At 34.5% G+C, this 27,206-nt stretch overlaps 1 protein-coding gene across 1 annotated transcript in view; it reads right to left on the bottom strand.

Annotated features, from left to right (window-relative positions):
• The window catches only part of LOC129225523 (serine/threonine-protein kinase N-like), a 69,109-nt gene that overhangs the window by 23,003 nt on the left and 18,900 nt on the right, over positions 1-27,206 (bottom strand). The window contains exons 6-14 of the mRNA XM_054859955.1: positions 26,885-27,147; positions 24,949-25,097; positions 24,267-24,376; positions 23,436-23,579; positions 20,492-20,564; positions 16,606-16,763; positions 14,669-14,785; positions 3,264-3,358; positions 1,368-1,529 (exon numbers count right to left, since the gene is read on the bottom strand). Of these exons, the coding sequence (XP_054715930.1) occupies positions 1,368-1,529; positions 3,264-3,358; positions 14,669-14,785; positions 16,606-16,763; positions 20,492-20,564; positions 23,436-23,579; positions 24,267-24,376; positions 24,949-25,097; positions 26,885-27,147 (1,271 nt within the window). The remainder of the gene's footprint in view (positions 1-1,367; positions 1,530-3,263; positions 3,359-14,668; positions 14,786-16,605; positions 16,764-20,491; positions 20,565-23,435; positions 23,580-24,266; positions 24,377-24,948; positions 25,098-26,884; positions 27,148-27,206) is intronic.

The raw sequence follows: 27,206 nt of genomic DNA, 5'->3' as shown, positions 1-27,206 counted from the left end.
GCCTCATAAACAAGTTGAGCCCCACTCCTTAAAATACTGTCTGAGTCTCTCAGAAGGCCTTCCCAGTGTCAAATTTCAATTCAACCTAGCTACTCCGATCATCAAGAGGGATTTCATTCCTGATCATCTCAGACAGTTGGCCTTAGGGATCATAAATGGGATCCCCGACAATGCTATAAAAATTTACACGGACGGCAGTAAACTAGATGACCAAGCTGGCAGTGGCATCATCATAGAGAAACCGGAGGGGAAACTGTCTTTCAGCCTTTGTAACCCTAATTCATCATCAGTCTTTAAAAGTGAATTAATTGCAATTGAGCGAGGTCTTGAAGCTGTTCTTGATGACAATGATTTTGGAAATCTCTAGATCCTTTCGGACAGTAGGAGCTCACTTCAGCACCTATGCTACTGATTGCAATAGGAGATCAAACCAGTATTTCTATCATTCAGAAACTCAAGCTTATTTCTGAGTCTCATGAAATTTATTTTCAATGGATTACTTCTCATGTAGACATTTTTGGCAATGAGAGAGCAAACGAACTGGTCAAGGAAGACTGCAAATTACGACTATTCTTTCTCTTCATAACTCACCTATCTTGAACATCAGTCCAGAATAAATACTGAAATCTCAAATGCGTGGAAGATTCCTACCTGCCATCACTGCTATGCAAGTGAAAAGGCAGGCTCTTTCTTGACCATCAATTGTGACAGAGCTTCTAGAACTGCAATCTCAACACTAGCGAGCGGCCACATAAAGGGTCTCTCGTTTTTAGAGGGCAATAAAATCTACAAGATCTGCACTAAATGTAAAACTGAACAGGCCTCTCCTTAACATATCCTAGACTTTTTGGGACTTTCTAGTAAGGACATTTATTCATCTCCCCTTCTGGTCCTCGACTTTTTCAGGGTTAACGGTCTGATGGAATTCGTCAGACTACTGGAGGATATAAGCAACAACAACAACAAATGATCTAATTTTTAAGACTCAAAATCTATCTTAACTGAGCTAATGTAATGGTGAAAATGCCATTTTACAGAATATTTCACGCTGTGCAATGATATGCAACACAATTGGAGCTAGTAGCATTTAATTAGTTTCAAGTGCAAAAATCACAAAACACAATTTTATTTTGTTTTCCTAAAAAGAATACTTCATACACAGTACTGAAATGACAGTATAAGTTTGAAAGCAGAACTTTTCAAAGTATTTTGGATGATTAAGATTTTGTCAGCCTCCTTATGAAGAATTACAAAATTCTTAAAAGTTCCCAACCTTAACTAGTTCTTACTTAAATAAGTTTTGTTTAATTCCAAAATTTGAAAAAACTTTCTGTAAAGTAAGCAAGCATTGCATGTGAATAGCTCACCTTACAGTTTCCCCTATGATCAGCTCAGAGCAAGTGACACGCTCCTCATCTGGCATCTCAACGAGGGGCTCAGGAGTGGGAGATCGTCGAGTGCACACCCCTTTGATAATGGCATCTGTCTCAGTCAGGCACTCAGTCACTCGTGCATGATTTGTAACATATCTGCGCACCAAACAGAAAAGCTCATTTCAAAGTGGCATTGAAATTGGAAATATTTTTTTCTACACTAACTTTTTCTATACTAAATAAAATATATTTGTACTTGTATGAGGTTAGCATAAATGAATGACAGGATAGCATATATCATGGGTGCCTATATAGGGGGGTAAGGGGGGCTCGAACGCTCTCCCCCCCCCCCTTAGAAATTAGAACTTCCTTGCTTTTAGTACTTTTTTCTTTTTAAAAATGTAAAAACATTTCTTCCTCAGTCATTAATGAATAAGTTATTAAAAATATCAAATTTTAATGATTCTAATCTGTCCTGAAATCGGTTCCCATGGGGAAAATATCTGAGCCCCCCCCCCCCCCCCCCCTCCTTACAATTTTGCATATGGACGCCCTTGGCATATATACATATATTCAAAACTATTAAAAACATTACAGTCAGTAATCCATGCATTAATTATTTTTATTATTTTGCAAAAACATGAAAAGGAAATTTCTTGCTGTCCCAATTTCTATTGTCTTTGTGATTGGCCAGACCTGTCACATGATTATTTTTAATTTTGTTGAATAATTAATACAAAAATAATCACACAGCCTTATTTTTATGGTCAAAATTCGGATAAAACTCACCCCTAATTCATCTACAATATACTTTTCACCATAAAACCATCCAAAAATACATAACTAAAAAAATTTACGTAATTTCAATCAATCCACAAATTCAAGTTCTCAATTTGTTCTGCAGTTATTCAAAGAAATTGTAATGCAATCCCTTGTCAAGATTGGTGATAAATAATGGACTTGGAAGAGTATTTTACATTTTAAAGGCTTTTTTAGTGGAATTTATGGGATTTTTATTTATTTGATAGATTATCTTAAAATGTAAAAAAACTTTTTTGTATTGGTGGAATTTTCTTCACTTTAATAGAACTTTTTTCAAACCAATGAGGCACCAAGATTTTCGAAAACTTGACACTGTGTTTAAAACATTGTGATTTATTTAATTCTGGATCATATTAAATCATTTTTAGGCTTTCAAATAACAAACTAGAATACATGTTTTAGGCGAATTATTCTAACATGGCTTGGAACATGGCAAGTTACAGAAAAAAGTTTTCCTAATATTCATAGAGCTTTTTCGGAAATGTTGGCACCTAAACAAGGTCTTTATGCAAAAATAAATTACACAGGGCAAGATCCAGGTATCTTGATGACCATTTGGCACCACCTTTAACAATAAAGTTTAGAAAATTGCGGTAAAAATATAAGAAAAAATAAGTTAGCTGACGGGTATCTTCCTACTGCTAAACATACTTGACATTCAAAGATTATTGTTTACTTTTTAGTTAACTTTGCTACAAGAACGTCTTTATTTAGTTTTTCAAACTATTATATTATTAATAGTTATTTCAAGTATAAAACTGCTTTATTTCAATTTCAATGACGTTTTCATGAATCAATACATGAGTGCCAAACAGTAGACATATTTTTAGCTTTTAAATACTAGGACAACTATTGATGTCAAAAATTCAGCTTCTAGGAGAGTAGGAATTTTCTTGATAGAACTTGAGTTAGAAAGATTTATCAGAAAATTTGAATGCAAATGGGTTTTAAACCAAACCTCAAAACCCCTTTGCTGCATTCGTTTTTAGTAGATTACAAACCATACAAAAAGAAAACTTTCCAAGAAGTAGCTTGCAACTACACAAGCATCATATTTATTTGGCTCACCTTTCATTGACTTCTGAATCGTTCTTGGAATAACCATCTTCACTTCCAGTAGGGAACATTTCAGACCCCAAAAAGTCAAATTCTCCTAAGGCACTCTAATAAAAATTTACATTCAGCAAAATCAATTTCAGAACAAATTATGAAAATTCCTACAAAACATAATTCATAATGAATAACTGAGAAACACACAGACACTTTGGTGATGAAGTAGCTTAATCTCAAGTGTTAGCATCCACTACACGTATTCCCAACTTTTCAAGTCACATCCACTCAATCCACAATATATAAGAAACCAGTTCAGAAAACATATAAGTAGTAAAATAGTTACACTGCAATTTGTCCCTTAATGAAAACATGAGGCATTAATTCCACTTTTACATCTTTAACGAAGACTTTGGCAGTCAATTGAACCACCTTACAAAACCAGAATGTAGAATTTTGGCTTCCAGATACGATGCATTTGAAAGATTTTTAAATGAATTTGGTGGCTCTCAAAGGTTGCTGATCAAGTTTAAAATTACAATATATATTGATCAAAAATAAATACAGTAGAAGACCATTATAACGCTGACCTATATAATGCAATTCTCTACAAACCGCACAACTTTTCAGAAGTAAACAATAGGTTTTGGAAGCTTAAAAAATCCCTCTGTTTTGCTTTGCAAACATAAAAATGGTTAAGCAAATTAAATGTTGCAAGTTTTTCATCTTTCCACCTTAATTCAAAGCTTTTAAATTAAAAATTTGTACTCATAGTAAACAGAAAATACAGATGGCTCTTGAAAATGCAGCTGTTATCAGGGGTGATTGTGACTCCATAAAAAAAAAACCTGAACTTTTTTTCCCCAAGAAGAAAAAGTGTTTTGATGGGCATATATATACACATTACGTGTATGTACACATTATTTATATACATTATTATTTGCTGGGGCTAAAACTCGAAGTTTTAATTAGGGCTCGACCGATGGTATTTTTTGGCCGATGGGCCGATGCCGATTGTTGGCCGATTGTTCAAAGATGGCCGATTGTTTTCCTCCAAATGGCCGATTGCCGATGGCCGATGCCGTTGGCCGATGGGAAAAAAAAAATCAAACAGAAATAAATTGATAAGATTGTCAGGGATTTAAAGGATGATTGATTCATTTCACTTTACTTACTTTCTACGAATAAGAAATTGTAATCACAAAAAAAAAAATCAGATTTCGACCTAAATTTCTATTTTACGATAACCCAATTTAAACTTTACAAGTTTTACCGGCACATCTGTATATGCATATGTACCTAAGAACATGTAGATGACCGAAATATCCATTTTTAACGCCTCCTCAGTTAATTATCGCAAATTCTCTTGTGATGTCTTCATGCGCGTAAACTTGCATCACTCAAAAACGTTATGAAATAGTAAGTTGAAAACTCATACGTACGTAGTATGATTTAAAAGTTCAAGGACAAGTTGTATAAAACCTTATCCTAATAATTCACATTGCTGAAGCACATCTATCTACAAAATAGTCACCTTGAACAACTATGCACCAGGCCAACGTTCGTATAGCCTTAGAAGCACTCCTGGAAGACATTTTTTGCAACCTCCTGTAAGCACCTCCTGTCTTGTACTGCTGCTTTAACTTCATCGTGAGGAAGAAGGAAACTTTCATGTTGAGGAAGCAAGGTTTGATTTGTCAATACTCTGATATGACAAAGAAATAACATAACGTTTCGTCGGACTTAGCTCCGTGTGACTTTTACCTGTTCCAAGCAAAAAAAAAACATTTGCATGGACACCGCAATCTTCCTTCAGGAGAAGATAAAGCTGCATCATAGAAGGTAGCGAAAAATGACTTCCAGGAGTGTTTCCAAACGTTATATGAACACTGGCAGAAGTACATAGTCCCTCAAAGTGACCTTTTGAAGGTGGATGTGCTTCGGTAATGCGAACTATTCTGGGTAAAGTTTTATACAGCTTGTCCTCGAACTTTTGGGTCGTACTGCGTTCAATCTGTATAGGGTGTAGTTATGCTTCTCCTTTTTTGACTGCTGTATGATGAAAGAGAAAGAACAACAGCCAAAAAAAGAAAAAAAGAAAGAAAGAAAAGGAAGAAAAACAAAGAGACTGATTAATAACCAATTGATTTTTTTTTTAAATTGAACATATAACTAAGATTTCAGTAATATTGTAATAATGCATGGATTTAGGTACACTAAACATAGTTAAAAAACATTAAACTATGTTGTTTAATCATTCAAAAAAAAAACATTAAGAATAAAACTATGAAACCGTCCACAAATTATGGAATTAAAGTGGAAAGATTGCACATAGACATTTTTAGTCATCAAATTAAACAAAAAAGGTAACAGATAAATTGCAATATTAAATCATAATAGGAATATTTTTATACTTATTTAAAATTTATGAATAGAAAAGTTTCCATTTTTCCTAAAAGCTATAACAGTGACATAAATTTTGCTGAAAAAAGAAATAGTTATTAAAAGAGTGAAGTTCTTAAAACGCAGCTACAACAAACAAACTCAATATTTACATCAAGTTAATAACTGGACACATATACTACTTGATCTGATGTTTGCACACATAATATTGAACCATTTGATTGTTTGATCTTTTATGAAGCTTTACAAACAAGTTCAAATTATTATTATTTTTTTAAATTTAACAATAATTTTCTGAAATTTAAAAAATTGCATAATAGAAAATCCTTGAAACTTTTCTATAAAAACGAAAAAACCTTATTCATTGATTTTATATAAATACATCAAAATCGTATAACTTACAACAGAAAAAAAATCGATCGCTATTATTAATGCAAAAAAGATGGCGCATTACGAAATATAGATGAAACAAATATGAGAAATACGCAAAATTACATTTCTTGACCAAAATAAATAATCGCGTTTTTTTAGTACAGATCCGCGACCACCAACGCCTCGGAAGAATTTCTGAATCTACTTCAGCACTTCCGAAAAAAAAATTCAAAAATCTCTTTGATTTCCGAATTATGTCACCATTCAAAACGTCTTTATACAATTTCTTACGTTAATGCTCTAAATTCTTTCTAAACAATAGATAAAGTTTGAAAGAAAAAATCTCTAATTTTATGAATGGTGTTAGTTTTAAACAACTCAGAAGTATAACTAGAGTTTAATTTTAGAAATTGAGGGAGTGGGAGGGAAGGCATGCAAGTGTGCTCGGAAGTTCAAGAAATATTCGTAAAAAATAGAGTTCAAAATCATTACAAACATTGAGCAGAAAAAAACCTTTCAAAACTTGCACCCGAGTTTGTTTTGACGTGCAGTGGCGGATTTAAAATATAGCAAATGTTACAATTGCGCGAGAGGCCGTAGGAGTTACAAAAATGCTTATGATAAATGTTTTACAACTTCTGTGATAGAGAAATAGGGCCCCAAACTTGTAACTCCGCCGAAGCGATACAGAAAAGACTGCATTACTATGATTCATATTACAAATATCGAAAAATTAAAAATTACCGTCGGTTCAACGGGAATGTAACAAAATGACACAAAAACCGGTTGCGCCATCTCATATTTGTTTGCATGGTCTCCAATTCGGCAATATATCACCAAATGATCGTCAATATGAGACGCTATATTAGTTTTGCATTGAAATAAGTAATTAATAGCCAAAAAAATGAATAAACAGGCTTTTCAGAACACCCGATTGAAAACAAAAAGGGAAGTGCACAACTAGAACGTACGCACAACCCACATGCAAAACTTGATCCTTCTACAGCTTACCATTTTTGAGTTATTACTTATGAGATATACATACGTACATCCAGCTGCTAGAAACAACGCAATAATTAACTTGTTTGGTACCTGAATGCAGTATTAAAAACTCATTCATGGTTGACTAAAATAGAAATTCATACTGAAACTTAAGTAAACAATTTTATATGAAAACAATAACTCCCCTTACTTTGTATTAAAAAATAAAACAGCAAAGCTCCTTTATTTTCAAAAACATCGGCCAATTCCATCGGCTTTTCGATGTTTTTTAAGGCCGATGGGCCGATGTTTCCTGCAAGTTAGCATCGGCCGCCGATGCCGATGGCTAAATTGTTGAACCATCGGCGCCGATGCAGCGGTCGAGTCCTAGTTTTAATTGGACTTAATACGTCCATGTGCATGAAGGGAAGTAAATTCTTTTAATATTTTTCATTTTTAAAAATTTTTCAAGGAATGTTTAATTTTCCTTCACTGTATCTGAATCCTTAAAAATTATTCATTTACTAAAAGTGCATAAAGCAGGGTTGGGTTTTAGACTGTCCAAAACCGGTTTTGGACAGGACAGGTGGTTTTTACCGTCCAAAACTGTCTAAAACTGTCCAAAAGTGTCTGAAACTGTCTTAAACTGTCCAAAACTATGCTAAAGCTAAAGGGGTGTACTCTAATCAACTCGTATTTACTGCAATATTCGCAATGTATAAATATAGATATTAATCAGGTTTAATTAATGGTATTTAATAAAAAAAATTCTCAAAAATGTTCATTTAAAAAATATTTTACTTAAAAAAATTGCTAATAGCTATTGCGTAAAAACATCCTTATGTAACAGTTGGCAGAGTTATCAAAGGAAATTCACAACACTACCAAGACAACTAATGTCAGTTCCATTTATAACACAAAGGAATGTTATTAAATGTGCAATATTTAGGAAAAAGAAAAAAAAACTTTTTTTTTTAAATGGTTTTTGCAAATAAGTTTTACATGATGTTTTAACAAAATTTATTTTTTAAATTATTGATTAAAGAACAAGAAATTGATGACTACACTTATGTTATAGAACCTGTGCTAGTCCTTTTTTAGTTCATATTTTTAATATAATACATTCTGTAACTACAAAAAATTGTAATTTATTGCATTTAAGTCAATTATTGCACTACATTTTGAAATCTTTCCTTTGCACACTTGCATAAATGTCGAAAAATTTGGTTTATGGAGGCAAAAAAACTCCTGCATACAAATTGAAATATTCAATGAAAAATTTAATTTTTACTTAACTATACTAAAATCAGCTGCATGAATAAGTTACATATAGTATACTTATACTTGAATGTTCACATTAAATGAATATATTTTACAGTCAAAAAAATAATTTCGACACATTTTGTTCTGTTTTTGATATTTTCCCACAAAATATAGTTTCTCAAAAATAGTTTTGGACACTTTTATGCTCAAGGGGTTTGAACAGGATGGTAAAAACCTTGCCAAACCTGCTTTCATTTGCACACATGCGTAAACATAGGGAAATTTGGTTACTATTATCAAAATAAATAAACTCATGCATGCAAATTGAAATTTTAATAAATAATTCAACTTCTATGTAACTAGATTAAAATCATCTGCATAAATAAGTTGAATGTTATCATTGAATTAATGTTCAATATAAAACATTTTATTATTTATTTTTGATGTTTTTTCACAGAATCCGTTTTTTCTAAAAATAGAGTTTTGGACACTTTCGGACAGTTTTGGACACAAGGGTTTTGGACAGGACGGTAAAAACCAGGGTTTTTACCGTGGTTTTTACCGTAGTGTCCAAAACCTTGCCAACCCTGGCATAAAGATTTCAGAATTAAATAAGTTTGGGGCAAAAGGGGCAGCATGTACTATGATCACTGTGCAATAGGGCTGGGCGATATCCGAATTTTAATACCATGATATATCGCTCTCCAAATATCGATATTTTCGATATATATAGGTCGTTAAATTCATTTTATGGGGGAGGGGGGACTGCAAAGCCTGTTACATAAGCATCTGCAACAGAGAAAAGCCATAGGCCATCTTGGTGAATAAATATTTTAGCAATTTATTCTAATATAGCTACTGCAAGGATTTTCGTGTGTTTGTGTCGGGGGGGGGGGGGGGATCATGAGGCAGATTATACCACAGAAACTTTTGGAGAAATGAATTTAGAAGAATTTAAGTCTTTTAATTAGTGGATGGCAATTTTTGAGGAAAAAGGGGCTCGGTAAAATTGAGGGGTGCCATCGCAGTTGGGGGGGGAGGGATGGGCACTCCTAGTTACATCATCTGCATATTAAGATATGCAACACAGAAACGCTATTAGACATCTTGAAAAGAAAATATTAAGGGGGAAAATATCAAGTAACTCTCCTTCCTCTTCTTATCTAGCCTTTATACCATCTCCAAAACCAGCTGTTCTTCAATAATTACCATAGAGATTGTAAAATATGACGGTAGCTTACGCTTTATACCAAACAAAACGTCTTCAATTTGGACTTTCGGCTTTTCATTAAACATCAACCTAAATTTTACAAAAGTGGGGTTTTCTGAAAATATAGGAGATCCGGTATTTTCGAAGAGGAAGATACCGGAATCAAGATGAAAAAACCGGAAATCCGGTAAAATACCGGAACACAATCACCCCTGTGTTATGCGAGCCATGAAGCTAGCAGAAGTGCAGAATAATGCACTTTCTTTTGATGGTGAAACATATTCCAAAAGCTTCATGAATTTCGGCCATCTCAAACAATTGGTATCAATTTGATTAATAACTACTGCAAGAGTGAAACATGGCATGCAAGCCATTTCTTTTCCGCAAACTTCATTTAAATATTTTTTTGTACAAATATTAACATGTATACTCTATATTGATCAATAAATAAATTCCTAATTCAGCGGGTACCAACCCCCCTAAGAGCAAGGGCGCACCCCCTCCCTAGAGATTGAAAAGATCCCCCCAAAATGAGAAAAATATCCCCTCAAAACAACCCCCCCTAAAATTTTCAATGGTGCAGTCTGTGCCATGACTCCCCCCCCCCTAGGTGGGCACCCCTGCCTAACTGAAAGTGTGTCTAGTCAAAGACCTTCGCATACTGAGACATAAGCTACTTTTAAAGGCATTTGACATCATGCCGCACCGACATAAAATGGGTAAATTATAGAAAAGAAAAAATACTACTTTACCTCTTAAATTGCTGTATTTTTCAAACATATTTTGAAAATAATTTACTTGAAATAAAAACTTGACTTGACTTTGATGAATTTAAAAATAATCAGTAAGGGAGAAAAAATTGGTAAGACAAAAAAAAAAACAGTAAGGGAAGAAAAATAGAATTACAACAAAATCTAATCAAATTTATTCTGTACACAGAATTTCAAATGCCTTTTAAGATTCAAGCAACACAGCTTGGAATGAAATCTAAAGCTTTGTAATCATATCCTATGTAGAGACAAGAAAGCTTTTGAAATATTTCTACAGTGCTTTTTATAAAAAGATTATGAATGAGTGCATGTATATTTATTCATAAAATTTGTCACAATATGCCCTTATTTTTCAACTATTTTCACTGCAGAGAAAAAAAACTATATTTAGCTAATATTGCCTTAATAACAATTATGAAAATTTCCCCTCAAAACCCAAAAATGTAAATAGGCATCTGACATTCTTGAAAAAATATTAGTAAATGAATTCTTTGAAAAAGATTCGGTCCATTTTTGTATACATCAACAAAAAGACCACTACTATCAATATTGCTTCTTTCAAAAATTGCAACTTTAATCCAAGAAACTTTCAGTTCCAAACTGCAAGCAAATATCAATAACACAGAAACAATCTTTCAACACTACAAACAGAAAACATAAAAAGATATTTTCTAATTTATGCTACCATGAGTTAGAACACATGCTCAGAACTTCAATTTTAAAAAAAAAATAGTTTGACAACTGTAAATGGATATTTTCTTTATTTTAAATGATCAGTTATAAATTTGTTTAAATTAAAACCCTGGATCGTAGCTTAAGTATTGCAGTGGCGTACCCAGGGGGTGGGCTGATAGGGCTACAGCCCCCCCCCCCCCCGAATTTTTCAAAATTAATTATAAAAATAAAGTCAACATAGTTTTTTTTTTTTTTTTTTTTGTAATCACGGCTTGTACAAATTAAAAGAAAGGGGAAAAAATATTTCCACCTTTTCGCCTTTTTATTTATTTTCTTGTATCACACACAGCAGCTCTGTTCCTTTGTCGAGATAAAGGAAAAGGGAAGCGAGTGACTCTATTTTGCTGCACCTGGTGTCATTCCCTTGGGGCGGTTTGTTCTGGTCAGTAAAAGAAAGGGGTAGGTAGTTAAGGTTTCGGGGACTTACTTAATCTTATTATTTGAGCTGCGCTTGTGTGCTTCTAGTGACAGGTGAAAAATGGGTTTTATGATCTCGGACAGTAACAAAGTCCGACTATCTACTGCAGACTGCAGAGTGAAGTACATTAACGTAGAATTGCTATAGTGATCCGACAGTTAATACAGGGACACTTCCTTTGAGTAGAATTACTAGAAATTTGACTGCAATAAGAAACACAATGACAATTCTGAAGCCTTTGGTCTTTCCGCAGTTTAGCAGCTCGGCGCTCAGAGTAATAGTTAGTTTTAGCGAGGCAAACATGGAAAGGATGGAGAACGAGAAACCGAAAATTACGAAGCGGAATCAAACCAGTTTGAGAGATTTTTTTAAAAAACCTAAATTATCAAATGACTCACAAATTACTGTTATCGAAGAACAGAAAACAAATGAAGATGTTTCTTACGGAGGGAAAGACCAGCTTCCTATAGAGAAAATTTCCGACCAGTTTCCTATGGAGGAAGGACTAGAGCCCCTACCAGTTCCTATGGAGGAAAAACGTTTCAATGACATTTCCAGCTATGTCAATCGAAAATTGTCAAACGAGGAAAAACTCAAAGCTCTTGCGGGATTGTGGGAGCCAGATAAAAAATACGTTTTTCCAGCTGAGGACTGTAGTCGCTTTAAACGACATTTTCAAACGAATTGGCTAATGCAGTTCAAATGGTTGGCCTATTCTGATCATGAAAAAGGAACATTCTGCAAGTTCTGTGTGCTTTTCCGTAGCCAGGATACAGTTGGTAAAGGGAAACATGTCATGATTGGAAAACTTGTATCCAAACCGTGCAAAAATTTAAAAGATAGTTTGGAAATATTCCGAAGTCATGAACGCACAAGCTACCATCAAAACTGTATGCTTACTGCAGATAGCATTCGATCGATATCAGAAAAAGAGACGGAAGATATTGCTGTTCAAGTTGACAACCAAAAGAAAGTTACTGCAAGAAAAAACCGAGCAGCACTCGTTCCAATTGTTCAAACTATCAGACTTTGCGGGAAGCAGCAGATAGCTTTGAGAGGCCACCAAGATTCTGGTCGCATCACACTAGAAGATCCTGAAAAGAACGACGGTAATTTTCGTGCTCTTTTGCGGTATCGGGCAGCTGGTGGTGATGTTGATTTAAGGCAACATTTAGTGATGAGTGCGGGAAAAGCAATGTATACTAGCCCACGTATACAAAACGAAATTATTAACACATTTGGGGAAATGATTCAGATGCAAATCAGAGACAGAGTACACAAATCTGGATTATTTTCAGTTCTAGCCGATGAAACAACAGATATTGCTGGTATTCAACAATTTTCTCTGTGTGTAAGATACTTAGAAGATGCGACTGCGAGTGTCAGGGAGGATTTCCTATGCTTTGTTCCTGTCAACGATGTTACCGGAAAAGGATTTTGCACGACGATTAAGGATACTTTAAGTAATCTCGGAATTGATTTGCACAATCTCCGTGGCCAAGGCTATGATGGTGCTTTAGCAATGCGAGGAGAGTTCCGCGGAGTTCAAGCCATAATGAAGCGAACGTACCCAAAGGCTTTATACACGCATTGCACGTCCCACTCTTTAAATTTATGTTTATCTGACGGTTGCAAAAGTCGAGATATTCGGAATATGTTCGCAATTTTGAAAGAAATATGCACTTTTTTCAAATCATCAAGTAAACGATCAGAAATTTTAAAGAAGTGGATTAAAAGGAAAAATCCTGAAACAAATGTTACAAAATTGAAGAGAATGTGTGAGACGCGATGGGTCTTGAGACACGAAGCAATCGTATTGTTCAAGGAGAATGTGTGCGCAGTCGTCTCTGCTTTAGAAGAAATTGGAGAGGAATCTTCAACAAAAGATAGCAGCAAAGCACAGAGTCTACTTAATAATGTGTGCAATTTTAGTTTTTTATTATCCTTGTTTGTAGCCTCCAAACTTCTTTCTTATACGTATAATCTCTCAGAATACTTGCAGTTGAAAAATCTAGACATAGTTAATGCTCTAGACATGGTTGCTAGCGTTAGCAATCCGTTACAAAAAATGAGAGAAGATGCAGAAATGAGATTTAAAAATATTTTTGAAAAAGTACAAAGTCTTGCTGAAGATTTAAACGTGGCTGAAAGCATTCCAAGACTTTGCAACTCGCAACTATACAGAAAAAATGTGCCTTACACGACGACAGAGGAGTATTTCAGGAGAGCCGTATTCATTCCATTCTTAGACGACATCATCCTTTCCCTGGACGAGCGGTTTTTGTCTCACCAGGAAATTTTGAAAGCGTTTAAAAATATACTTCCACAGAATGTACACAAAGAAAACTTTTCATCAATTGAAAGTTTGATTAAGCTGTACCGGAGTGATATGTCTGGTTATCAAGAAGTTATAGAAGCAGAGTTTGAGCTTTGGAAAAAAAAGTGGTGCGCCATCGATCCATCCCTTAGACCTTCTTCGGGAATCGACGCAATCACTAAGTGCCCAAAAGATATGTTTCCAAACATTTATACTCTTTTAAAAATTCTGTGCATCTTACCAGTGACAATTGCAACAGCTGAACGAAGTTTTTCGACTTTGCGTTCATTAAAAACATACTTAAGGAACTCTATTAGTGAAACAAGACTAAACGGACTTGCACTTCTCTCCATACACAGGGATATAAACATTTCCGACGACATAATTTTAGATGAATTTTCGAAAAAATCTAGGAAGCTGGATCTAATATTGTAACATGTAAGTTTTAGATGTTTTTTTATCATTATAAAAATCTTCAGAATTCATTATAGCACATGTAACAATAATTATAATAAAGAACAAGTTTTTTTTTATGATGTATTTTTGAAATCTTACATTCGTATTGATATCAGAAAAGCGATACATGAACTTTTCTTAGCTACAGTTCATAAGTATCCCCCCCCCAGCTCAAAGACTTTCGAGCTCAGCCCCCCCCCCCTCCCCCGAACTGATTTGTCTGCGTACGCCGCTGAAGTATTGACATGTCTTCCCTCTTGGGTCTGAATGCCACTTTTTCCTATGTCCACTATAGAGAAGTAGTGTGTTGCAGCGTGTTTTGCTTCTTGTTTGTCATTTCATATTAACTCCATGTCAATTTATAATCAAGAAGCAAAGCACATTACTTCATCATACAGACATAGGAACAAAGCAGCATTTAGCCTCATGATGGCGAAGGCGTCTACTTAAATTACAATCTAGGGCTTTAGTTTGAATATCATCCGATTACGAACTCACTTTAATGTCCAGTTCTAACAGGGCTCCTCCCCGATCATGGTTGTTAAGTTCCTTTCGGTCCAATTGTCCATCTCCTTCAAAGTCTAACTTACCTACGACATTGTCTAGGACACGACTCTTGTTGGCAGCTGTGAAGATAAACAGTAACAATGAAAAAATAATGAGAGAATGCAATAACTGCATATGAAACTTTAAGATTTAATGTAATTTTCTTAATCTAGTATTTAACCTTTTAAAAGTTATGTCTCAAAAGAGCCAATGCTAAAGTCAGAAAATTTGGTAATAATTGTTAAACATATTTTCAACTGAAGAATAAATTTCATATATGAAGAAACAAATTATCAATGATCAACAGCATCAAGCAACCTTTGTTCAATATTTACAGCATAAAATTTAAAGCTCATAAAAATTTGTATTTAAATTTCAAAAACAAAAGAGTATCCAGTTTGGTTTTAAAAAGTATTTTTAAAATACTTGTAAAATTCACTCAAAGCAACAATATACTGAGATCTTATACAATCACAAATACAGCACTGAAATATATAAGTATGTTTAAAGGTTTATCATATGCTTTATATTGATCAAAATTATAAGCATTAAAAAACTGATCTTTTTCATGCAAGTTTTACCTTAAAATATTTTAAAAATATGAACAAATTTTTGGCTCATTCTGAACAACGTATTAATAATACAATGATTGAACGGTACACCGGATAGTGAATAAACACATAAACATAATTTCATTTTCAAAACATCTTTGAAAACTAGCTTTTGGTACATGACAGTAAATCGGTTCTATGTCGGGTTTTTAAGGAATTAAATGACAAAAGTGCACCAACCGTCCCAGTGAATCATCATCCCAACCAGGGGACAATCACAGCATTTTCTAACTTTCTTTTTAGAGATGTATAGAAGGAAGTTGCTGCCGATTCATCTAAGAAAAAACTTTTAAAACCTTATTTATTTTAATTACAAGCTGTTATTTACAGAGGTGGGTTCCTCCACTGATCGGTGTTCCCTATAAACTTACATTTTCATGAAAGCAATATAAAATACTGCAACACTAGCATCCTCTGTTAAAAAAAACTCTGTTGAACAGTGATAGCAAAGAGAGAGGCAGAATTGAACCATTTATTTCAAAAATCAGTCAAGCGACAAGCTCAAAAATTTTGAAGAAGCATTTTTACCTTCGTATAAAAATATTCTGTAAGGATTACAATGGGTTAATCTAAAAGGGGTACAGATTACGGCACATTCCTTTCAATAAACAATGTTGTAATCATCATTGAATAATTTAATACTAGTTGCGTCGCCTGGCTTTGCACGGTCCACCTCGAAAATAAAAGTTATGTCAAGTGACGCATGTTCAACACTCAGGCTTAAACAAAAAAAAAAATCAGTATAATTTTGAGGCATATTGCGGAAAAATAACCAAAAAGTAAACATTTTAAATCCCCTGATTACAGGAAAAGCCTTTGAAACAAAAGCAAGAATTTTACTTGTTCATATTCAAGAAACAAAAATGGCAACAGAGCTTTTGTCTGAATGAAATTCTTCACCGCTATAAATTTTAATAAAAGCATAGTTGCAGAAAGTTGAGATGAAGCACTGAATAATAATTAGAAAAATTGGGATTTAATGTCAAAATCTATGTGTCATATTCAATGGTTTTTAATTGATGTCTCCGCTAATAATTATTAGAGGATTATGCTCAATAGCCAAACATAAAGACAGGAACATTACGAATCCATCGGTACCTGGTTCTATGGTCAGTTCGCTGTTGTTCGGGAGAAGTAACTTGGACATACATAGGTACATACGCTCAGTTTTCAATTATATAAGATGGTGATATAGATGTTTTCCTAAAATTAGCAATTTGGTTGTTTTTAAAATAAATGATTCAATTCAATATACGTCTCATACAATAGAAGCCTCACTTTACCATTAGTATTGGGCGGCTGTGCAACCATCAAGCAGGTAGGCGGACTGATGGTGGTTGCCTGGTCTGAGCAGGCTTGTGGCATGGCCCTCTTCATCAGACGGCCCCAAGTGGCAACATTGATATTCATTTGCCCAGGACGGAGAAAGTTCTTTCCTAAAAAAACATTTGTATGCATTCATATATGTCTTTCATTTTACATCAACAAAATATTCCATACATATCAGACATGGAGTAATCGTCGATTACGTTATCGTAATCCGTGTAATCGGTTACATTTTTGTGTAATCATAGTCATAATCTGGCATTGGGATGCTTGTAATCTTGTAATCGTAATTTTACTCAAGTGTTTCTTGCATAATCGTAATTGTAATCTAAATTCAATTAATCGTAATTCAGACTTGTAATGGTGTAATCTTGACTTGTTGAAAGCGAAACATTTTAAGTTGCGATTCTGTAAATGAAGGAGATGAAGCTTTTTACTCAGAGCCTAAATCTGAGCGCTGCTGTTTAGGGGTCATTAAGGGCTGTTTGTAAATGAGGGTCATAAACAAGCCTTGTAAACAAGTTTGTACCGCGCTATAGGTGCCTATGGCAGGAACGTCTCCTCAGATTTGGATTGGTCATCAATTTTCCTTTTTATCTGTCAATGGCAGGCAAACAAACGAAGTTGCTGTCTGAGAAAGAGAACAATATCAAAAGTACAAACATGTTTTCGGGTCCTTTCGCACTTAGATTTTTAGAATCGAAGTGGTGTGGGTCAGAAGCCACAGCGTGCTAGTGCTCTTATGCATTTGATTGTACTAACTTTTTTTTAATCCTTTTGGCATTTTAGGACAACGTCAATTTAAGACATACGAAATTAAGAATTAAAGGTTAGTATATCATCATCTTCTAAAAGGGTTATGTATGTTGGTATGGATTTAAAAAAAAAAAAAAACAATACAGTGGATACCTGATTTTACATTGTCTGTTTAATACATTATCACGCTTCCTATGTCATTTTCTGCTGGTCTCTGAAAATTTCAATATTAATAATGCTAAAATATTCCTTTGTATTTAACGTAACCCTTTTTCAAATTTCAGCTTAATACATTTTTCTACCAACAGATCAAAATTCCTTTTAACTTATAAATTTCACACAAACGTTCTTTCTTTTTTTTTTTTTGAAGATAAATTTGCTTTATAGCTGTCAGAAGCTACCCTGAAACTCTTTCTACTCTATCTTATTGTCGTTGAATGATCAGAGGAAACCTGCTTACAGACAATCTTCCTTCACATAAAGTGAGGACACGAGTTTCCGACACTTTTCGTCTTGAAAATCATCCAGAAGTTAATAACACATTATCATTTTATCTATTCACAACTTACTTAGGTATTCCATTTAACACCAGTTCCTGAAGGGTAATGAAGTTAATGAACAAATAATGCAAGATGTCCCCACAGCTAATCAAGCAATTCAAAGGATAAAAACTTGAAATCAATTTTTATTTGCGAATGCAAACCTAGAAGCAAATTTGCAATTAAATTAAAAATCTAGTTTACGAAAAAGTGTTAATATAGAATGTGCTTTTAAGGAAATAAAGTCTAAAAATAAAAAAAAGATTACAAATTTCTTTCACAAGTTCATGGGTAGGGATTAATTTTTAAAGAATACACAGAGTTTTAGCTGCGCCCCTATTTTACGTTTTCCCGCCTGGTACGCCTTTTATCACAAGTCTAGCAGAAAATGTAAAGTCAGATTTTCACTGCATTATGGAACATTTTTCTGCTCCTTGAAAATTTTATTTTCCTGCATTGGGCATGAGTCCAGGTTCCCGTGCGAAAAATAGAACCTGGTCATCTCTATAACATTTGTAAATTTAAAATCATTATTTTTCAACTATGATGTTGTTACCACAAATGTGTAATAAGAACAATGATAATGATATATATGTGTGTCTGTGTATATGTATTTTTTCCCACGAGTCTCTAACTGTAATCAAAATCGTAATTGGCATATCATAAGTGTAATCAATTACATTTTTAACATAATCTAATCGTCCCTGTAATTGTAATTAGGTTTTGGCTGAGGATTTTTCAGGCTCGTAATCATAATCAATTACATTTTCTCGTTATTGACTCCAAGCGTGATACATATTATAAAATAACATGCTTGTGTGTTTCTGTTTGACATGCTTCGAGGAAAATTTGGCATACAGATGTAGTATTCGTGAACAATTTGTACCTCGGAGCTAGATTTTAGGTATATTATTTATTCTTAAAGTTATTTCATGTTACTGCTATTTTTTATCCACTAGAGTCAGAGCTAGTTGTTGCGTTAATGCATTGTTGCAAAAATATTGAAACAGTATTACTGCCTTCTAAGTGTTATGAGTTGGTAAAAATGAAATTTTCTCCAAGAATTAAGTTCAAACTTGAAATAAATAAACATTGCTGGGAGTTAGCTATGTAACCCCCGGTGCAATTGTTGGGGAATGTAATGAGCAACAATGTTGAAAGAGCCTAAAATTTTTACTCTTATACAGATAAATATAAAGATAAATGTACACAGATGGATTTCTTGAAATTAATAAAAGATATAGACTGATAAATATATAGAGAGAAAGATAAATATAGATACAGAGTGAGATAAAGAGGTAGGCAGATACAGAGAAAAATAATATAGATATCTAATAGATGAACAGAGATATAGAAACCGATTGAAATAACTCTTATAACCTTGAAAAAATTATTTGAGCAGCCATTAAAGGCTGTCAAAGTGTGAAAAGGTGAATGGCATAAAAAGTGCAAAGCACAAAAAGGTGAACCATCTAGCTGACGAAGGCAGCTAGTGTAAACATGAGTATATGAGTGAAAATAGAAAAAAAATTGCAGAGAAATTATTGAACTTCGGTTCAACATTTAAATAAACAAAAACATATTTAACAATGCAATAATTAGTAAAATATCAAAGAAAAATCATCCATTTAAACAAAGGTTAAGCTTTTTTTTTTAATGTAAAAAGGATATGGTTGTTTAAAGTAAAATAAATTTCATAAAGTAAAACCTGTCAGGTTAGAAACGACTTGACAGGCTCGCTAACTTGACCATTGACAATTACTGGATAAATACAGCACGTATCTGCTGGTGTGTTGTTTAAACAGTATTTATAATCAGTAATTTTTGAAAAATAATGACAAACAAATATACAGTTGTACCATTTGGAAAAACTTTGCGAGACAATGTTTTAACTAAAGCTCAACAGTTAATAAAAACAAAAATAAGTAAATAAATTAAATATATGAACAACCTTATTAAAGCACAAATAAGAATAATATTGCTTGCATAGGTTTTGAGTTACAGTGAATCTCTTGAACTATGAAACTCTTAGATGATTTTATTTTGAATCTAACATTTTAATGCTTTGATATTAAAAAAGCAAATGTTTCTTTTATGTTCTTAGAAATTTTTACACTCATATCCAGTTATATCCTACCAATGCAGATATTGAAAAAGTCACAATTACACGCTTTGTTTAAATTTGTGCATTAAGTATGTATAACAGTAAGATAATCAAACCTCATTAATTTGAACATACTTAAAACGAATAACTGCCAGGACGAACTAAATTTGTGATACCCATCCTATTGGTTGTTCGGATAAGATGAATTACGGTAAAGACAAATTGATTTTAAAGGTCACTTTGAGTTAGTTTTAACGAGGTTGACCGTCCTAATTTTTTGTCAGATAAATGAATAAATATCTTTATTTCCTCACTTGATTTACTACTTTCTAATGTGCTATTTACTTGCAAATAAGTTGCATAATCATAAAAAAGAACAGAAGATTTATCTTTTCATATTCTTTTTCTGAAATAAAATACTGTTCGAAGAAAAATATACCTTTATGCCTAAAAAGCTTTCGCTGACGTTGTAGTCGAGGTTTTCTTGAGATCATAGGATTGAGGAATTTCACCTACAAAAAGTCAAAAGGAAATAGTATTAGCAGAAAAGGCATGGGTATTCCAGTACTTTTTTATCAAGAAAAATTACTCTTAAATTTTAATGGCCGAGTTTGATTTTAATCCACCAGCTGCAACTAAATTTTGTAATGGCTAGTGCACATTTTATAAGGATCTACAAGTCTCATCTTTAATTATCATGCTATTATTAATGCAAAACTCAACAATTTTGAGATTTAACAAAAAATTATACAGTAGTCTCTGATCAAAGTGATCACGGATGATGAAACCAGCTGCTTTACGGTTATTGTTTCCAAAATCACTCGGTAATGATTTTCTTTATTAACTTGTGTCTTGTGCTTAAGTTTCATATTTTAAAGGAAATATATCATATATAAATATAGGTTTCATCATTTTATTTTGAAACCCAGAATGTGTCTTAAACTTATAAATTCATCTAATTGCCTGATTTGTTTATTTTTATCAATATGTTGATAAAATTAAACAGACTACTGCAAAAAAAAATAATTTGTGTTTCTTGTCAGTTTTTAATTTTTCACGGAAAACTACCGTATTTTCGGGAATAAGCGCCGCGGCGCATACAAGAAAAAAAGTAAAAATAATGCCTGTGCGGCGCATATAATGGGTGCGGAGGGTACAGTGTCGTTATTTTTTTCAAGTAAAAAAAAAATCTGAGTTTTTGTCAAAAAGTTGAAAATGCTGCCAATAGATGCCGCCACATTGATTCCTTTTATTTTGCGAAATCCTTTGCCCTTCAACCTAAGGCGACGAGGTCGAAACGGGGAGGGAGAGGAGGTGAGTCAGCGATTGCACGTGTTTCACTGAGGAGAGAAACGCAGAATCACGTGGGCGAGCAAGCACCATCGGAGCGAAGGGGGGACAGTGGGTCAGGGGAGGAGCATTGTTAGCAAAAGTTCTATTACGGAGGGGGGTAGCCGTTCCAGTTCTCTAAAGGGGATTTACCCTTGTTACAAAAGTGAATTGCTCGGAGTGGTCAAGTGACCTAATTGGAAACTTGTTTCTCCGTCTCCTAGCTCTAATTTTAGTCACTCACATCGTCCCTTTTTTTGCTGTCGTTCGTGCGTTTCTTGCTTATCTTTTTTTCACCGAGTTACTTTGAAATGGCTCCTAAACGACTGAGAAGCTATACTGCAGCCTTCAAGTTAGAAGTAGTTTCGAAGGCAGAATCAATAGGAAATCGTCCTGCGGCCAGAGAATTTGGAATCGATGAGAGATGCGTTCGCCGTTGGAGGACAGAAAAGTCCACTATTGAAGCACTGCCGAAGGCAAAACATGCTTCATGAAGAGAAACAAATTGTCTGTCAGGTTCCGGACAACTGTGGGGCAAAGCCTTCCGGCCGATTGGGAGGAAAAGAAGCAGAAGTTTCTGGCCTACGTCGAAAGGCTGAAGATTGAAAAGAACTTCCAGCCATCACAACTTGTGAACATGGATGAAGTCCCCTTGACATTCGACTGCCCGCCGACAAGAACAGTAACTTCTGATGGGGAAAGGAGCGTCCCCATTACGACCACAGGAAACGAAAAGACTTCGTTTACCTGTGTTTTAGCATGTACGGCCAACGGGGAGAAGTTAAAACCTATGCTTATCTTTAAGCGAAAAACGCTCCCCAAGGACACCTTTCCATCAACCCTCGTTATACGCTGCAACGAGAAGGGCTGGATGAATGAGCCTCTGATGCTGGACTGGCTCAACGAAGTTTGGCGCAAGAGAAAAGGCTCTTTCTTCCAGCCGAGTGGCATGCTAATTTTCGACTCCATGGCGGCACACAAGACCGACGCTGTGAAGGAGGGCGCTCGGACATGTTCGGCTTCCCTAGCCGTCATCCCGGGTGGGCTGACAAAGAAATTGCAGCCATTGGATTTGGCTCCCAATCATGCCTTCAAGTGCCACATGCAGCAACAATGGGAGTCATGGATGGCAAACGGTCTTCACGACTACACAAAGGGCGGCAACCTCAGGAAAGCATCGTTCGGAGAAGTGGCCAAGTGGGTGGATGGAGCTTGGAATGCTGTGAAGCCTAGCACCATCATTTCCGGCTTCGCGCAGGCAGGAATAATTCCCCCAGTCCCGGATGTAGCGGAGGAAGATGGCGATTCCGACGATGGAGAAAATAGTCCGGAGTTAGATAAAGGCTTCTTGTGGCTGTTTGCGTCGGACAGCGAGGAGAGTGAATTCGACGGATTCTGAATCGCCGATCCGTAGTGGATGCGACCCACTTATCAAAGCGTGCTATAGTGGATGCGACCCACTGATCAAAGCGTGCCTATAGTGGCCCCAACCACTTAAAAAAACGTGGAGCGCTATGAGGAGAAGGGTCCGTGTCCCGCGCTCTGGATAACCAACCAATGTCTCCTCCCCAGGTATTTAGATTATATTAATAGTAAAAATTTCTATTGTTAGGTTAATTAAAAATATTTCTTTTATTTACATTTCATTCCAGCCTTTTTTTACTAATAACTGTGCTTTTAAGTTGTTTAATGGCGGGAGCGGCGCTTATAACGGGTGCGGCGCTTATTCCCGAAAATACGGTACTGAGAGATTTTCAAAATATAAATCAATGCTACCTGAAATGAAATTGTTGCATACAGAATCAAGAAAGTAAAAAGAAGTAAATGATATTTCTAATACATAGAATATATGGCAGGTTGATCAGATGAACCAGTGATTAGAAGAAATGATAACTCAAAAAAAAAAAGAGTTTAAACAAAAATAATTTAATGATAATTACAACAAAATAAGATACATTAGCACAATTTTTGAGCTATCAAGGATTTAAAAGGGTCAAAATAAATTCTCAAAAATGCTTTAAAACTGAATAAAACCTGACAAGTTAAAATATTACCTCTGCAAAGAGAAGTCCCTGAGGCTCCATGTGGAGGGCGATACCACTGCGGTGATCATCAATGAATTCTTCTAACCGAAGGAATTTCACAGCACACATGCCCCGCCAGTCCTTCCAGTACACTTGAATCTCAAGCTCCCTCGACTTCAAAAAGAAAATAAGGATAATACTCTATAAATTATTGTTTCATTAAACAATATATTTTGATGGCAACAATTTTATTTGTTACAATATTTTTGAAAGTTTGAGAGCAGACTGAAATTGATTTTCTTAATGCAAATAATAATTTAATAGTCAAATCTCTTTTTTATAGTCATCTAGAAAGCCATACAAGATAGTACAATAGCTCAGTTTGTCACTTAAATAAAAAATAAATAGTGCAAATACTTGCTTAGCTCAATAAATAAAATATAAAATCACAATTATTTTATTACAATATAAAAGTTATTTTATTCTCTCATTAATAATGATCACATATAAGTAAAAAAATTATATATATTAATAAACAAGAAGTTTACCAGACTGCGCATGTTTACTGATAAAAACAGCAAGTTTGCAACATAAGCTAATAGGTCTAAGGTATACCTTCCTTCTTTGAACATGATACAAATTAGTAAGAACTGCCCTTTTCCAGTAACAGAACATTGTATATTATATTAAATTTGCAAATTGTTACAACATATTTAAACTAATAGTGACACACTTCCTGTTTCAAAACTGACAGAAAACTACCTTAATTTAATGATCTAAACAGAAAAGGCAATCATTGAAATCATTGTAATCAAAAAATTACTAGTAATAAGGTTGCAGCAGGAAAAAAAAGATTCTTACCCGATCTAGGTCTATCGAAAATCTTTGATCCCAAGCTTGTTGACTACACTGTCTCCAAGCAGTCTGACCTACATTCACATTGTCCAACTTTAGCACAGCCATGATTTCATCTGGAAATAAAATAGAATAAGTAATGCAAAGGAATAAATGCGAGCTTTTCATGATTTTAGTGTTTAGTGAATGTTTGGTCTCTTGAAGTTCACTATTACGAAATTTAACAACATTTTAAAAAACAATATGAAAAAAAAATGTACGGTTTATTTTCTTTTTCTTTTTTAGTCTATAAATAAGGCACAGAGAAATAAAAGAATATAAGTTCTTTAGTTTTGCAAAAAAACATGCAAGATTAAAATCTAATAGTTGGGGGCATGCCTAACCTGACAGTATTGTTAAGGCTACCCAGACCCTAATCACAGCATTATGACGCTGCTAGGTTAGGTTTGCCTCAACTGAAGGTATCCTTTTATTGGGGAAAAAATAAAAATTATGCTTTAAAATAGACCCCCACCCCCTACTGAGGAAACAACTACCATATCTTGCCCCTGAAACAGTTCATGCTTCTACCATTCGCACTAGATATTGATAAATTTTTCCTTTTTTGCCCTTACACTCCTTTGCTTTTAGATGCTTCAAATGTAAAAAGAATAGTAATTCAATGCAAATGATTTATTAGATCACTCACTAGAAGTATCCTCTTTGACTGAGTACGACCGAGATGAGGACCTTCCAGCCAGCATTAGTCCTTTTAGACTCCCCCCAGAACCACCTCCACCCACAGGGACCTGGACTCTGCCTGGTACTTCCTCCAGAAGACCTTGGCAACCCATCAACCTAATAAAGACGAGAATAAATACATTATAAACTAGAGTCACAGAAGTAACTGTTCAATCAACAAATACCAAAACAAATTTCTTCGTTTTTAGCAAAAACAAATTACAAAATTTAAGGGCCTATCAATAAATAAGTAACAGTAATATCATGGTTATTAATATTGCAATAAAGAGCTCTTTTGAATATTGGTAAATTAAAATCAAAAACTACTGTGATAATAATGAAAGAAACTGAGCTTTAAGCAGTAAAAAGTTCCACACACATACAATACAAAAACTAACATGCATTTGCTTTCCAGTTTCACTCTGGGTGTCATTTTTCAATTGAACTCTATTAAAGATTAAATGCCTCTTAGATTCATTTTATCAAAAACCTTGTATGCAGACTATTGAAAGAACATATTCTAATTTCAACAATAAACTATGACCAATTTGACAAAAGTATATTTGGTTCCCAAAATTTTAGCTGTCAGTATCTTACTTATAAATACAATAAGTATTATTAACAACTTAATCATAAGAGAATCTGTCCTCAGTGGGTGAGACAGACGTCCAACTCACCCATTGCATAATACAGTAGACCCTCGTTTTATGCAGGAGTTATGTTCCATGGAAATGCCACGTGAATCAAAACCACAAAAATTAAGGCTTCATATTAGTGTTAAAATAGGGGTTAGGTTCCGTAGATTAAAAAAAAAACTTCATTTTAGTGATGTCTAATTATTTAATAAGTTTAATGTGCACGAATATCGATTTCTATGCACAACATGCATAAAAAAAAAAAATTAATTTCATACATGAAATACACCGCCAGCTCAGTCAATTCCAGCCGAGGACTGCAGTTTCGTGCTTATTAGCACTCATCAGCCCGGCATAGGAGTGACTGAGCTGGAGGTGGAAAACCTCTTAATGAAGACTAGAGTGCCAAACGAACTGGTAGCTAATTCAGAATTAGCACTGACCAGATGAGTGACCGAAACAATGGTTTGGTTCAACTCGAATATTGAAGGCAAGGCAGGTATATTCAGTAAATTACCAAGTAACCTCTAAAAACCATTAAAATCTCTCAATGAAGCAAACTCTAGGCTTCATTATAGCAGTCATTAAGAATTTTTTCTCTGTAGTTCATTGCAGCGCATTAACGCATTCATGATCACTTGCATCATTTTCATGATAGAATTTTCCTTTACTAACAAGTCAGAAAGATCATTTCTAGGAATGGCTCAAAACTTTCAATGTGAAAGTTTTTGGTTGTGTGTCATCGACGTCAGTATCCTTGTTGGTTTTGTCCTCCTATGTTACTCCTAAAAGCTCTTCTTCCAGTGAGTTCTGTTCTGGAACCATTTGCATAAAATTTCACCAATGGCCCAAGCTCAATTATTAGCATGCCAAAATGAAGTTTATTACTTGTAATCTGCAATCTTTAACAGTTGGATTTTGAAAGAGGAGGAAATTTTATCTGTTTGCAATGCTGCATCTGCATAAAACCAAAACTCATCCGCCTAAAATAAAATAAAGGAGCCAAATCTTAAAATGTGTATAATCGAAACCACATAAAATAAACCCGCCTAAAATGAGGGTCTACTGTACCAAATATAAATGATCAGTTGTTTTGGAAGGTTCCAAAACATTTTTTCAACTCTTAAGACTGAACACAACAGGCCACAAGGACCAGTTTTGCAGGCCACACATGGCCCGCGGGCTGTAGGTTTGGCACTTCTGCACTATGAAGACTCAAAACTCAAAACATTTCTGTAAAAAAATACAACAAATGAGTAAAGGATATACCTCACTTCCAGTTTTCCTGTAACTGTTGCAGGTTTAGAAAGCACACAGGCAGCTCCTCTATCATAAGTTCCACTACTTTTCTCTTGACCCCCTGTCCTAATGGCTGAAGGATACAGTTGGGGACTGGTTGCCAAGGAACTACGCAATTCCCTGCCAACTAGCTCCATCTGGGGGGATCCTGCAGGAAGTTCCATGCGTCGTAATTCCATGGAGCGTCGGATCAAATCCAATTTCTGACTGCATTCCTGTAGGTTGGACTGTGCCTACAAATATATACAACAGCTTTAAAAAGAAACTCTTTCTTTGAATTGCTTTTCAAATC

Source organism: Uloborus diversus, chromosome 7, assembly GCF_026930045.1.
Source record: "Uloborus diversus isolate 005 chromosome 7, Udiv.v.3.1, whole genome shotgun sequence".
Taxonomy (NCBI): Eukaryota; Metazoa; Arthropoda; class Arachnida; order Araneae; family Uloboridae; genus Uloborus; species Uloborus diversus.
The sequence above is the reverse complement of the archived record's forward strand: the minus strand, read 5'-3'. Positions and strand labels throughout refer to the sequence as shown.